The 14,384-nt window shown below is 38.0% G+C and overlaps 1 protein-coding gene across 1 annotated transcript in view; it reads right to left on the bottom strand.

Annotated features, from left to right (window-relative positions):
* znf385d (zinc finger protein 385D) overlaps positions 1-12,162 on the bottom strand; it is a 103,143-nt gene extending 90,981 nt beyond the window's left edge. Inside the window, exon 1 of the mRNA XM_028012638.1 lies at positions 11,944-12,162. Coding sequence (XP_027868439.1) covers positions 11,944-11,965 — 22 coding nt within the window. The 5' untranslated portion in view covers positions 11,966-12,162. The remainder of the gene's footprint in view (positions 1-11,943) is intronic.
* Positions 12,163-14,384: the final 2,222 nt, after the last annotated feature.

Genomic DNA, 14,384 nt, shown 5'->3' with positions numbered 1-14,384 from the left:
TTCAGTCTTAAGATGTTTCTTCAGTGTTTCCATTTAATCTTCTTTCCTCATGATGCCAACAATTTATTTTCTGCATCGACATACAACCTTCTTCCCTTTCTTAACAATGTAATGATAGTCCTTTTGGTCAAATACTTCAATTTTAGCTTTATTGGACCACCTCTAAAAATACTACACTTGTAAAGCACATCTTCAGACTTGTTTCATTGTAAAAAATGATGCTTTTATCAGCTTCAACTATAATATTCACAACATTTTTACTTTTGTTGTAGTGTTGATTTGACCATTTCACACTATGAAAACATTAAAAGTGATCCATTGTGCTTAAAAAACGAGGTAGGTTGGATCTCTGCGTGATATAAAACATTTTCATCACATTTTCCACACAAAGTCATTCTAAGATAATGAGATTTAATCAGTTCAGTTCTGCCTAATTGGGGGCGTCTCCTCTCTTTAAATCCAACCAACAAAAATGCAGCAAGTGGTTTCTGAATGGTGAATCGACAACCAACCAAACAGTAAAACCAGCTGTTGGAACTCAGCTTGGGTTGCTAGGTAACGGGCTGGGCTCTACTGGGGTTGCTAGGTAACGTTACATTCCAAAGACTTTTAAAACGGCTCATTTTCCACACAACAAAAAACATTAACTCACTGTCAAAAACAAATGGCTGGGTGTTTTTGTTAAAGTACTTGGACTATTTATTAGAAGCAATAGAAACCAAAATGGAAGAATAAAAGCACAGATCTCCTTTAACATCTGAGACATCACACCATCCTTAGTGAACAGCATGTTTATACTTGCATGTAACTGTTTGAACAGATTAACATGGCATTCGTTGACATCTGGAAATTGTACAAAAAACAAACAAACAAAGCTTACCCAGTCATAATAATGTCAGTATGGATGAACTTATGAATAAAAACAACAGTTTTGACTCTTCAATTCTTCCAGAAACTCCAGATCTTAATGCAATAGAGATGATAAAGTATCGCTACTTTTTGCAAAACAGACTAAAGCTAAAAGCTTGTTTTCTTCCATACCACACAGGATTTTGTTGGTCTGAAAAAAACCAACAACATTATTAAGATCCAATCTTTAGAGGGAACGCATTTTAGGCCTAAATGTCACAAAAATACATTCCATAATTGCTGACATGTTTCATTATGGCTTCCGACTGAGCCGTGGTCCTTCTGTGTCTAAAAATCTGAGCCACTGGTAAGTATAGATGTCAAATCAGTGTAGCGTAAAAAGTACATTTCCCAGTGGAAAGTGGTGGTGTTAAATTTTACTGTGGTGCAGAAAATCACATGGTTAGCTTGAAACAAACCTCAAATTTGTCCCGTTTGACCAAAACAGGAAGGAAAGTTGCTGCCACACATTTTCTGTTCTTGCCACGAACTTGTATGTCGTTGGATTGAAAAACAAATCGTATTTCCCAGGCCATAAGTCCCACTTTATTCATAGTTTGGCTGGTTCTGCGACTTATACGTGTTTTTTTCCTCTAAATGACACATTTATTGACTGTTGCATTAAATGTTAACTCATACTGACGGACATGAACCAAGCGTTAAACATTACCATATGCAGCCGCAAAGGACAGCTAATCAAAAAAGAAAGATGGCTGGAGGAACGAGTCCACTCATAAGTGGACTCGTTCCACAGTTGGCTGCAGAGGGAGGCTCATTAGCAGAGGTGGGTAGAGAACCCAAAAATTATACTCAAGTAACGGTAGAACTACTTCAACATATTTTTACTCAAGTAAAAGTAAAAAGTAGCCGTCCAAGAAATTACTCAAGTGAGAGCAAAAAGGTATTTGGTGAAAAGAGTCTACTCAAGTACTGAATAACTGATCCAATTATCAATCATTTAATATTAAAAAATTACATCATCAGACGGACCAAAATATAAAGTTAAGTGGAAATTTTGGTATTTTAAGGACAAAAATAAAAATAATTTATGTAAGTAAGCAAAAAAAAAAGAAATTCGGCTGGCATCAATATGGCATGAACAATGTGTTAATGTTATGGTCAAATAAATAACTGTTGTATTGGGGTGAACAAACTCCTGCCTAAGATCAGTAGCTGTTAGCGATCAGTAGCACACTGCTAGCGGATGTTTGGTGTACTACAGAGCAGAAAACTGACGTTGTTGTTTCTCCCTCCATCCAGTGGGCGGTGCAGGTTGCTACAATCGATAGCAGCCACACAGGCACACCCGTAGAAGGAAAAAAACGCACCCATTACAACGTTGTTACACTGAGTGCAACTGAGCTGTGCACTGAACCTCTGTTAGCTGAGAGGTTGCCAGGCAACAGTACTTTTCTGTTCCAAGTGCGAGCAGAAAACAATTTGCAAGCGAGCGGAGAGGTTTCCAAGTGGAGATTTGCTCCGAGCAGAGACAAGTTCTGAGCGCGAGAAGAAAGGTTTGAGAAAGCACAGTGAATATCTGAAAGAGAACAAAAGTTTTGAGTACAAAAGATTGAAAATTACCTCATAAATGCAAACTCAATGAGGTTTTAGCAGATAGAGCACTTGCATAGTGTAGCCTGAGATTTTATAGAGTTATTCCTTGGGTGACTGTGTCAGACTTGGAGTGCCAGTTGGGTAAATGGTGCACATGTGCCTCATACATTCGGTTTGACAGCTCTGGTTCCTGTTCGGTGGAGGTTTTCAACACGTTTAAGAAATTAGTGTTCGTGTTTATGTCTCTATTATGTTTGTTTTCTTTGTTTCTTTGTCTTTTGGTAGGACAGGCAACACAACTCTCATAATCTAGCCAACATGATTAAACACATGAGCACATTCCTGCAAGTCTGCAGGCCTAAACATCTGTCACTACTAAAAAAAAGGGGGGACTAAAAAAATAAGCCAGAGAAGGAAGACGAGTGACTGGGTTTAAACTAAACTTTAATCCTGAAACCAAAGCGCTCAGCCTACGTCGTACTACTCCAACTCTCAAAAAAGAAAAAAAGAAAACAACTTGATTAACAGACTGCCACTCAGTCAAGAACTGTCACGCTTTTGAGAAAGAGTTTGGACATAAATTTTAATAATGGTTGCTTTTGGACTGCAGTCCTGTTGGTTTAAAGTGGGCTCCATAGCAGAAGCTGTCATCTACTCTACATCGAGGGTCTGCAATAGAGTCGGTTTGTTCTGAGAGGTCTGCGGGTCACAGTCATTAAAATACCTCTCAGAAGTGTTTCTGGAGCTGTTCGCTTGTTCCGTCTGCAGCTTTGTTATGTGGCCTATTTTTCTGTCACGAGCACTTATTCCGACTTGATGAAAACAAAAGTAATTGAGGCGAGGCAAAGCAAAACAAATAGAACGCTAAAGGTCAATTGAAGAAGAGGTCTCTGGGTAGATGTCAGTATGATACCCACCAAACGATTAATTGCACAGTGAGCACTGTCTCTCGCTGTCAGCCTCCCATGCAGGCACCAAAAATACAACCAATAAATGTGACATTCATGGGGACCAGGAATTTAAATGTTTGTCTATGCAAATTTTAAAATCAAGTATTTTTGGTCTAGTTTCTAAAGGAAAAGGTAAAGGTAACTACTTATATAGCACATTTCCAGCAACTAGGCAATATAAAGTGCTTTACAGGATTTAAACGGAAATACAAACAAAATAACAAACCAAAAGAAAGAGCAAAAGAAGAAAAAGCTAATAATGTTGATCCAAAGTAAATAAACTAGATACTCCTATTCGGAGTTGGTAGAAAAGTATAAGTATAAGAAAGTATCCTCTGGTCTAATTCCTGTTCTGGTTTGGAAGAATAGGAGTCTAAAATGTAGTAGCTAAGGTAGTTTTTCTAGTGCAAATATCTTAGTACACTTTAAATAACACAAAGCTAACTTTAAAGTAACTTTACTTCAATTACTACTTATTTGATGAAGAAATACTAGTTCCACTGGCAGATTATTTCACTTACAACCTGGGAAAATTTTCTTGTAATAATCTACCAGTGGATGAAGTAGGATTATTTTATAAATATTAAGAAACTATTTACTTAAAACAAGCTAATATATATTGCTGAAAAGTTTCCTGAAAGTAAGTTTTTGTATTAGATGTACTAAGATATTTGCACTAGAAACTAAACCAAAAATACTTGGTAAGATTTTGTGTTTTTGCAGTGCATATATTTTACACACATTTTACTTTTAGATGAAAAACAATTGTGTCTTTTCTATAAAGAAAAGCTACTAAAGTCCAAAGAGAAATAAGACAAATTTAAAAGATTACAAGAAAGCCACACTCTTTGGAAGGACAACATAAATAAATTACAGGTAGTTTGCAACCCTTTCACAGTTCTGCAGACAGAAACTCTAATCATTTATTAAAGTAAAAGCTATCACAAAGCTCCACTAATTACCAGTGTAAATAAACTGGGAGAGTAATTATTGGTACCGGTGTCACATACATTTTAATACCGTTTGACACACAGTTTCAGTAGACCTCCCAAGACGGTATTCTCATTCTTAACGTGCCACTAAAACAAACCTGATAATCCCACAGTAAGCTATCTCCATAAAACGAACTGTAATTATGTATAAATAACAGCTAAAGAGTCATATCCCCCCCAGGAATTGCTGAATTATGAAAAATGAACCTCAGAGGGCAGGAAGAGGTGCATTTGCACCCATCAAGCTTTTGAGACACCGCTCAAACGCCGTGACGCTGGCCACGCAACGCTTTCACTTCTTCGTCATCATGTCAGCTGATATCCGGCTGCAGGGCTTTAAATTAATAAAAGCAACTCCGACGAATCAAATTAAACACAAACCAATGGGTGCACTTCTTTGTTTTTAACCTGAGGCTCTTGGAGACGCGTGCGAAGCCCCAAAATGTTCAGCTGCAGAACTCGGATGAGATCTGACAATTCGACACATTTGAATGAGATTGAAACTGATTAAAGTTTTTTTCCCTCCACTAGCCTTTGGTTATTTATTCTTTTTGAATCTGTGCTAAATGATGCATCACATACAGTGTTGTTAAATGTTTAGCAGCGACTATCAATGCACTGCAAAAACAAAATCTTACCAAGTATATTTGGTCTAGTTTCTAGAACAAGTATTTTAGTACTGTTGAAATAAGACAAACCTAACTTACTTTTTAGAAAGATAAAGAAGCTTGTTTTAAGAGAAAAATTCCTTAATATTCATGAAAAAATAATAGTTCCATCATTCACTTAGAACATGGGAAAAATGTCTTGCTATAGGTGAAATGTTGACCTTCATCTGAAAAGTGAAAACAATTCGAAACACTGCAATAATTCCTTAATTTTGTTTAAATAGTTATAATAATCCACTAGGGGATTTTTATGAGTTATAAGTGACATAATCTGTCAGTGGAACTAGTACTTTTTCATTAATTTTACTTAAAACAAGCTCACTTATCTTGAGCTGAAAAGTTACTTCTAAGTTTGTTTTGTCTTATTGCAAGTAACTGAGACATTTGCTCTATAAACTAGACAAAAATACTTGGTAAGATTTGGTATTTTTTTAAGTGTAATAATCTTTTTGGTAATTTTCTTTGTATTATTTCAGGTATATTATCAGAAGTACACAGATTAGGTTTTGCGAAGGTATCATAAAAGTTGCACAGGAACTATACAATGAAGAAATGGTATAAGTGCAGTAATCTGCCAATGGAACAAGTACTTTTTCATTAAGATTAAGGAATTATTCACTCTAAACAAACTTCCATATCTTGATGAAAAGTTACTTCTACGATAGTTTGTCTTATTTCAAGTGCACTAAGGTATTTGTGCTAGAAACTAGACAAAAACACTTGGTAAGATTTGGTACTTTTGCAGTGTATTTGTCTTATTGGTAATTATTTCAGGTATATTGTCTCAGAAGTGCACAGATTAGGTCTTGCTACGACATCTTGAACGTTATAAGTGAAATAATCTGCCAGTGGAACTAGTACTTTTTCATTAATCTTAAGGATTTACTCTAAGCAACCTCCTATATCTTGAGGAAAAGCTACTGCTATGTTAGTTTTGTCTTATTTCAAGCACACTAACATATTTGTGACAGATAGTAGACCAAAATCACTTGGTAACATTGTGTTTTTGCAGTGTACGCCTCCAACTGGAGCCGTCCTCTGCGCTGCCCTTCCTGAAGGATCCCCATATCTGGGCTGCAGTGGGGTTTTTTTCCTCCTGCGGCGGGGCTTTGAGAGAGCAGGAAAGTAAAAATGATGTCTGGAAGACGCTGACTGGCATTAATAATTAATCATTGGCGCTGGCTCCCTCCCCTCCAGCTCGTCTTGTTGTCCTGAACCTGCCGGTTGCCCGGATAAGATCTGTCTGGAGAGGCTGAGAGTCCACACTGGCAAAGCCACTCATAATAAAAAGAATGCTTTCACGCGGCACGTCCATTTCCCTCAGCAAATACAAATCCAATTATTAGATAAATCTGAATTTCACTGAAGCTTATTCGCATGCCGACCACGTTCCTGATGTGATTAATGCTTTTTGTGTTTTTATGCAGCTTGCTGATTGTATTCGCTGACCCTTAACATGCTGTGAGATCAGTGCTTCCCTTCAAGCAGGGGGGATAAAATCATTTCACCCCTATTAAAACGAACAAAGGGTGGATTTAAAGCATTCTGAGAGCTACACTTTCACAAATTTTCCAATTAACCTTTACAAGATAAATTTGGCTTTTTAAAAATTTTTCACTCTTTTGGCTCCATTCGTGTCTTGTTAACGTACGGTAGCTCTCGCTGCCATTATGAACGAAGCTTACCAATAAACACAGATGTCTTTAAATCGGCTCCAACAATCCCTGGACGTGTTTCCTGCAGAAACTAAAAGAAAGTCTTGGGCTGATTTCCTTTGGGGTTTCGACTCAACCTCAACAGCCTACAGAACTCCAGAACCTGATTAACATTTGTCGACTCTACGAAGCCAAACACATCAGTTTTGAAACACATTTTTCAGATCCCACTTCAAAATAAGCACTTTCCTCAAAAACCTACAGTGGTGGAGAAAGTAGCCAAACACTGTACTTAAGTAAAAGTACAAATGAACAGACAAAAATATACTCCCTGACTCCGCATTAACATTTTTATTTGAGTAAAAGTAAATACTTTCTTTTAAAAATACATAAAGGTGGTCTATTACGCTTCCGTAAACAGGTTAGGATATTTTTATGGGCCATACAAAACATGTTCATTACATTTGTTTCATTAACAAAAGGCATTTTCCAACACATATAGCGGTAAAAGCAACTGACCAAACGTTCCGGAACTCAGCTTGGGTTGCCAGGTGACGGGGCTGGGCTTAGCTGAGGTTGCTAGGCAACGGGTTGGGCTTTCCCAGAGTTACTAGTTGGAAGGGCGGGGCTTGCTGATTTGTAATGTTACATCCTGAAGGATTTTGAAGCCAAAATAAACATGAACTTATTGCCAATTAAAGTGCTTGGACTGTTTTTAGAAGCAGTAGAAACCTAAATGGAAGTATAAAAACTTGTAAAATATGACTTGCAAAATACTTTAAAGTATCAAAATTAAAAGTAATGCAGAAGTCTAGAATATCATCAAGTGTGAATACATATGTATGTTTTCTTTAACATATCGATGTTACTAAAGTGGTGTGCCATTTTAGTGAACAATGCTGCAGATAATGCATGTTTTTATTGAGTTAACACTCCGTGACACAGTTTGCACTTCGACTTGTGATTCTGAGTAACAGAATTTCAGGGATGACCTACAGAGTAAAATGAGTGATTGTACCTTTGAAGGTTTTTATTTAACAGAAAGCAAAACTAATACGTTATTTTAACTGCAGTTAACAAATTTAGGTAAAAGTTGTCCGCCTGAAAAAATGGGTTTTAGAAAGGTTTTCTCCTAAGGAAGGCAACCACGCTAGCCTAAAATCTCTAAAAAGTTTAGGTAGGGCAAATTTTTTTCACGGAGCTAGAGGTTTTGTCAAAGTGAATGAAATTATGAATACTTCTTAATGCCAGTAGCTTTCACTCAAAAGCATTCAGGAATCTTCTAAAATGCTAAAGATGATTGCATATTTTTGGCATCACTGTGAATCCGTACATAGAAGTCAACAATAGTCTCATCAAATGAAAATTAAAATGTGACTGTGGATAAGAGATTCCCTCACAATTTGTGTAACTTCTGCAAATTGAAGGGTACAGATATGTTTATAAAACAGTTATAATTTAAAAAATGTATGTAATTTTCTGACTCCTATTGTCATGAAAGTGATGTGGATGGTGGTGAGGCAGACGCTGTAGACCCAGGTATGATGAATAAGGAATTTAATAAGGCAACACACAGTCCAAAAACTGTCCCAAAGCCGGGCAGCACGGCCGAGCTAAAGCCAGGGCTCGACGCCGGTAGCAACCGGTTAACGAGGGACGAAAGGTAGACAGGGCACACAGGAACGGCACGACAAACGCCAATGGCGGCAAGTAACGACAAGGATCCGACAAAGAACAGACACACAGGTGACACTAAATACACTGGGGGTAATCATAGAAACGAGACACACCTGGGAACAATCAAGGGGAGGACAGGACAACGAAGAGACTTAAGGGGACAGAAAACTCTAAATAAACACAGAAAGACACAGATCATGACACCTATTTGCTGTGTCAACGTTTTGAGGGCTCGTCTGCTCGCTCACAGTTTATTTATGGCAACTTTTTGTTGTGTGAAATGAGAAAAGTCTTTCTCTGATCTGTTTTCCATTTTCTCCAAGTTCTTGGGCTCCTGTTTCAAAGAGTTCAGGGGTCAGGTATAAATCACTCCAACAGAAAGCTTTTAAACAGGAGCAATGCAGAGCTGGTGAACAGACAGTGTTATTTATCTTTTAGGAGATCGCATCTATTTTCCCCCTGCAGCGCACTCAGAAGTGCATTCATAAATGCTGAAACGATGCACACATCCAGGCACTGATCTTTGCCATCCTTTTGTTGTGTTTTACACCAAGCAGTAAAGATAAAATGACACAGAAACACGCGTAAAACGAGCTTCTCCAGCTACAAAAACCCATCCGAAATGCTCTTTTAGTTGAGAGCCAGGGAGTTTTCCCACTTTCCCTTTTCATCTTATGGGATTAGAAGCAGCCAAACAGAACAGCAACACCTTCACTTTCCTTTCCTCCACTTCCAGCAGTTTCACACCTGAGCAACGTCGGCAGTGGATCTCAAAGAGCCCAAGTTGTCTCTGCACCTGACGGCTTATTCATTCATAAGCTTCCAGGCCCATCTTTCCTCCCTCACCCGATACCGCTCATCCTCTGTGTATAGCATAACAAGAGAAAATCCTTCTCCCTCTTACAAGTCACGGTCTATAAGTTTGGATCACTTTAATCCCTGAAGAAAAAAAAATCTTTCATTTAACAAATCACCCACCTCCCTTAGAAATCCGGATCCCTGTGTAATTATTCCTCCGATGTGAGCCAGCCGAGAGAAGAGTACTTGACTGGAAGCTGCATTAAGTCTTTCAAAGCCTCCTCCAGTGTCCTTCCTATCAACTAATGGAAGAGGCCTTCCTCTACAGGGAATTTCAACAGCCTCCTGCTGCCAGTAACTCCCATCTAGGGTTATTGAGCAAAACCAGTTGGTTAAAGGAGATGCGTGGTATTATAGGTACGTCATCAATATACATTCACCTTTAATATGGCTTACTAGTATCAAGATGGAACTGATTTCAAGGTTATTTTCACACCTGATAGTTCGGTAGTACTTGGTTTGACCTGGGACCAAAATTGCAACATTTGTTACATTTTCTGCTGGTACGGTTCACTTTCACACTGCACTGCCTCAATTCAGCCAAACTCTTTGAAAAACCTGTTCACCTCCTTGCCTGTGGGGGCGCTGCACCGAGAACCACCGGAGGAAACACTGAACACAACTTCTTGTTTCACAAAATGTAAACAGATGTGGAGTCTCTGGTAAAAGATTCTGAGTTATTTCTCCCATTAGTACAACGGAGTATTAGGGCCTTACTAAGAAAACATAAAATTACAACAACAAATCCTAAGATTACAAGAATAAAGGTGAAATAATGCAAGAATAAAGTCATAATAGTTTGACTTTATTCTTGTGATTTACATTTGTTATTTACTTAGCATGGCCCTAATATTTTGCCGCATGTTAGAATTGGGCTCTCATGTTTTGTTTTGTCTGTTTACCCAGAATGCCCTGCGTTTTAGTTCATTTCCTGCTTTTGGAGTGGCCTTCAGTCCCATTTGTATCCACAATGGCATTCAAATCGCGCCACACTTCACTTCTATGGCGCCATGTTTGTTATTTTTGAAAGTGAGGTGCATACTAGGTAAAGACAGGTGGAGCTTCAAGATCATCGTTTGAAAAATGTCTCAAATCGAATGGCGACACGGAAACATGAACGTGGCGTTCAGAAATTTATCCACTCTGGAACCTAATCTTAAAGATTATTGATTCTGATCTGCCAAGTCGCCAAATCTCTGCATATGCGCTACTTAAACGACAAAAACTTTTGAGCAGAAATGCGCTGCTGGACGTGTTAAAAAATGTAAAAGGTTCACAGAAAATTTTAAAGCATGACAATGTAATTATGGGTTTTTGGAAGAGTTAACCAAAAAGCCATGCACACTACGTAATGCTGCTCACATGTAAAAAATAAAATGTAAAGAAATATGAACTAAAATGGACAATGATGAGTAAGCATATGAAAGTATTTATTGTATTAAATTTCTTTGTGCATTTTCCTAAATCCGAATATTTTACTTAGTAACATCTGCTGCTTCGTACAGTATTTTGATTAGCTGGTTGTGATTGGTTATTATTGAACTATTTACAAGGAGAACTCTGATTGGATGAAAAAAATTTGTCTGGTTGCTTTACAAAGACTTTGTGTGAACAGTCATTTCTTTTTAAATGCACAAATACACATTTTGTAAAGTTTTTAAATTATTCTTCTCAGCTGCACATTCCTTTGGATCGGAGTATTTTTATTTTTAATACCTGCAAATTATTTGATGTTGTAGAGGACAGTGATTCAATTAATCAATTATAGTCCTAGCTTAATCCGTCTTTGCTATCGATTGTTTATTTTTTAAAAAAGTATTTAAAATAAATAAATAAAGTTTAGCCTGGCGGGGGATATTAAAGCCTGGCGGGCTGCCAGGCTTACAGTACACTGGGGGAAGTCTGGATTACACTAAAAAAAGTTGGAGAAAATACAAATGTTTTGTAATGTTGGAGGATTCAAACACATGCAGGAGGGAGGCAGGATCACTTTTAGGCGATCAGAAGAACTAAATCATATCATAAATTTACGAAAAGCACAGCTGAAATACTACAAGCAGTGTTTTCTGGAGTGAGACGGTGAGTGTGATAAACTAAATGCTCTGCAGCTGCAAGAGGAGCACTGCTGGATCAGCTGAGGAAAAATGACTAATTGTTATGGAATGGATAAACAAGAGCGAGGGCAATAGATCAAAACAACAAAACATAATAAAAACAAAGGAATCCACTCGAAATGGAAACTCAAATTCCTGTGAATCCTGACACTATGCAAACATTCTGGTTCATACTAGTCGTCCAAATGCACGGATTGGTTAATCCTTAATGATAAATCCTCCTAATTCTACCACAGGAAATAATAATACCAGCAGTTATTTTTGAAAGGATTCACCCAGGGAGTTAATTCAGCATTTCTTTTTCTTTTTTGAAGCCCTGATGGAGTAATTTGATCTTCTCTGCAACATCTGCTCAGATCCATCTTCAGCTTCCAGAACAAGTACAGCAGCTCAGCTGGATCACGTTTACATGTCAGAGTGGAGACTCCGCTCACACAGGGAGATTAAAACAAAAAAAGGTTGCCTAGGTGAGCAACTTCATGGTGATTTCCTCTAATGGAAACCAGTGTTCCCAGTCCACGGCCAGCTGAAAGGAAGGAGTTTGTGTTGAAACACAGCAGACTCACCAAAGAACATGCTGCTCTCCATGTCTCCTCAGGCTCTGGGGTTCGCTGTATTTCCTGCCAGTGTGTGTGTTTCCATGGGCAGCAGCGTGTGCATGCCTCATACACTCCTCAGAGGTGTGTGTCCGTGCATGTGTGTGTGTGTGTGTGTGTGTCAGTGACCAGCCTGCATTCTGCGCTCTGTCTGCTGCTTCTCTGTCTCTCCTCACTCTGGTACTCCCTTCGTTCCTCCCCTCCTCTTTAGCTCGTCCTCCTCCCTCTCTCTCTCTCTCTTTCTCTCTCTCTCTGATTCCCTTTGCTTTTCTCTTTTCGCTCTCCAGGGTGTCTCTCTACATTTTCCAGCAACAGTCTCTCTTTCTGCTTGACTCGTCCTTGTTTTATGTCACCCAAAACACTTCTTAGCTTCGGCTTTTTTTCCCCCTCAGGATTCTGAATTTTTTTCTCAAAAATTTGCTGCTCTTTTAGATAGTTGACACCAGTGTTTTATGCTGTTATACTGTGAATACATACATTCTTAAATAATGTTTTTTAAAAAAGTAGGGATGCACAATATTGGATTTTTGGTCAATATCCGATATGCCAATATACTAAAACTCATTTAACCGATAACCAATACAAATACCGATATTATTTTCTTATACCTACTTACTGAAACTATATGGCTTTCTCTACTGTGGAATTAAAGTACCGTATTTTCTGTTTTTGTGTTCATGAATCAAGTTACCGTATTTTCCGCACTATAAGGCGCACCAAAAAACCTTCAATTTTCTCAAAAGCCGACAGTGCGCCTTATAATCAGGTGCGCCTTATATATGGACCAATATTGATCCACAACAGGTCTCGCAACTACGGTAAGCAGCTGCCGACTTCATTTTCCCCCGTAGAAGAAGAAGCGCGCGTCGTGCACACTGGGTTTTGTGTAAAGACCCCAAAATGGCTCCTATTAAGAGACACGCTTACGACGCAGAGTTTAAACTCAAGGCGATCAGTAGACCACGGGAACAGAGCAGCAGCAGAGAATTTAACATGAACGAATCAATGGTGCGGAAGTGGATATATATTGTGATTGCACTAATGTTTGATTTACCGTAACAGTATCAGACTGTTTTTTACGTGTTTATTGAATCGAGGAAAAGTTCCCCTCCACTATATGTTATACCTTGCTGTTGTTCACTTACTTTACCTCAGGAAAATAATAAAACAGCTGTTTATTCATTTTGGGAATGAACGGCGTTTTCAGAACGCTGGTTTGTAATCTATTAATAAAGTCTGACTGACCTATCTGACTGTTTTGTTGACATTCCCTTTAGCGCAGTTCCATCTAATGGATGCATAACGTAACCCCAGCCTCTACTGTAGCGTCTATTCTATGCGCCTTATGAAAAAAGTTTTAAAATAGGCCATTCATTGAAGGTGCGCCTTATAGTGCGGAAAATACGGTACTCCATTATTTTTATCAATTTAGCCTGCTACCAAATGAAAGTGCTAAAAAGGAGGCTGAAAATGATAATTGATCAGCTTTGCTAAATGGTGAGTGTTTGCAAAGAAATCAACAAATTTAAATCTCCTTTTTCAGATTGAAATAATGAAACATCCAACATAAATTATGCCACAGACGGTAGATGCCCAAAAAACTGGTGTGTTTTAAATTAAACATGTGATTTTACTACAGTTTGGATAATTGTGATTTTTTAATAAAGAAGTTGGTAATTACCGAGAATGTTGGGAACAGAACCAGAGAATCGAACTACTAGAGACTGAATGTGGAAGTTTATTCACTGGAGAGGTGATTAAATAATGCTGCAGTGAGTAATTAAAGCAATGAGAAACAGCTGATGGAGGAGACTGAGGCACAGGAAAAAAAACGGTAAAATATGTTAAAACAAAAAAAACTAATAGAGAACAAATTGACTAAACTAAACTCAAAGTTGTGGAAACACTGATAAATACTAGTGCATGTATTTGAGCCTTTATGTATAATTGTGATCATGTGGAATAGAAAAAAATCTCAAATTTAAATATTGTTATTGGAGTCAATCCACCCACAAACGCAAACCAAAATAAAAATAAAACACTTTAAATGTAGCCATGGACTCTAAGTTAAAGCCATGTTTTCACAATAATAATAACAAACATTCATATTATATTTACAACCAACCTTTCCTCTCCTCCCCTGCGGGGCGTTTTTGGCACCTTTTAGGGTTTTGCAGCTGCAGATTTACTGTGTTGGCTCAATTTCACCATTATTCTTGCTTATAAAGCCTCTAACGCAACAATGGGAGCAAAATGAAAAATATGCTGCTGTACTTTGAATTACTGGTTGTGCAACAGCATTTTTATAGTGTAGTTTAAAGACTGCTGATTCACTTTTTTTTGTTTCACTACTCGGGTTTAAACAGAAATCTGACAGATTAAAACATCAATCAATCTCCCCACATGTTTGT

The sequence above is a fragment of the Xiphophorus couchianus genome, chromosome 3, assembly GCF_001444195.1.
Source record: "Xiphophorus couchianus chromosome 3, X_couchianus-1.0, whole genome shotgun sequence".
Taxonomy (NCBI): Eukaryota; Metazoa; Chordata; class Actinopteri; order Cyprinodontiformes; family Poeciliidae; genus Xiphophorus; species Xiphophorus couchianus.
The sequence above is the reverse complement of the archived record's forward strand: the minus strand, read 5'-3'. Positions and strand labels throughout refer to the sequence as shown.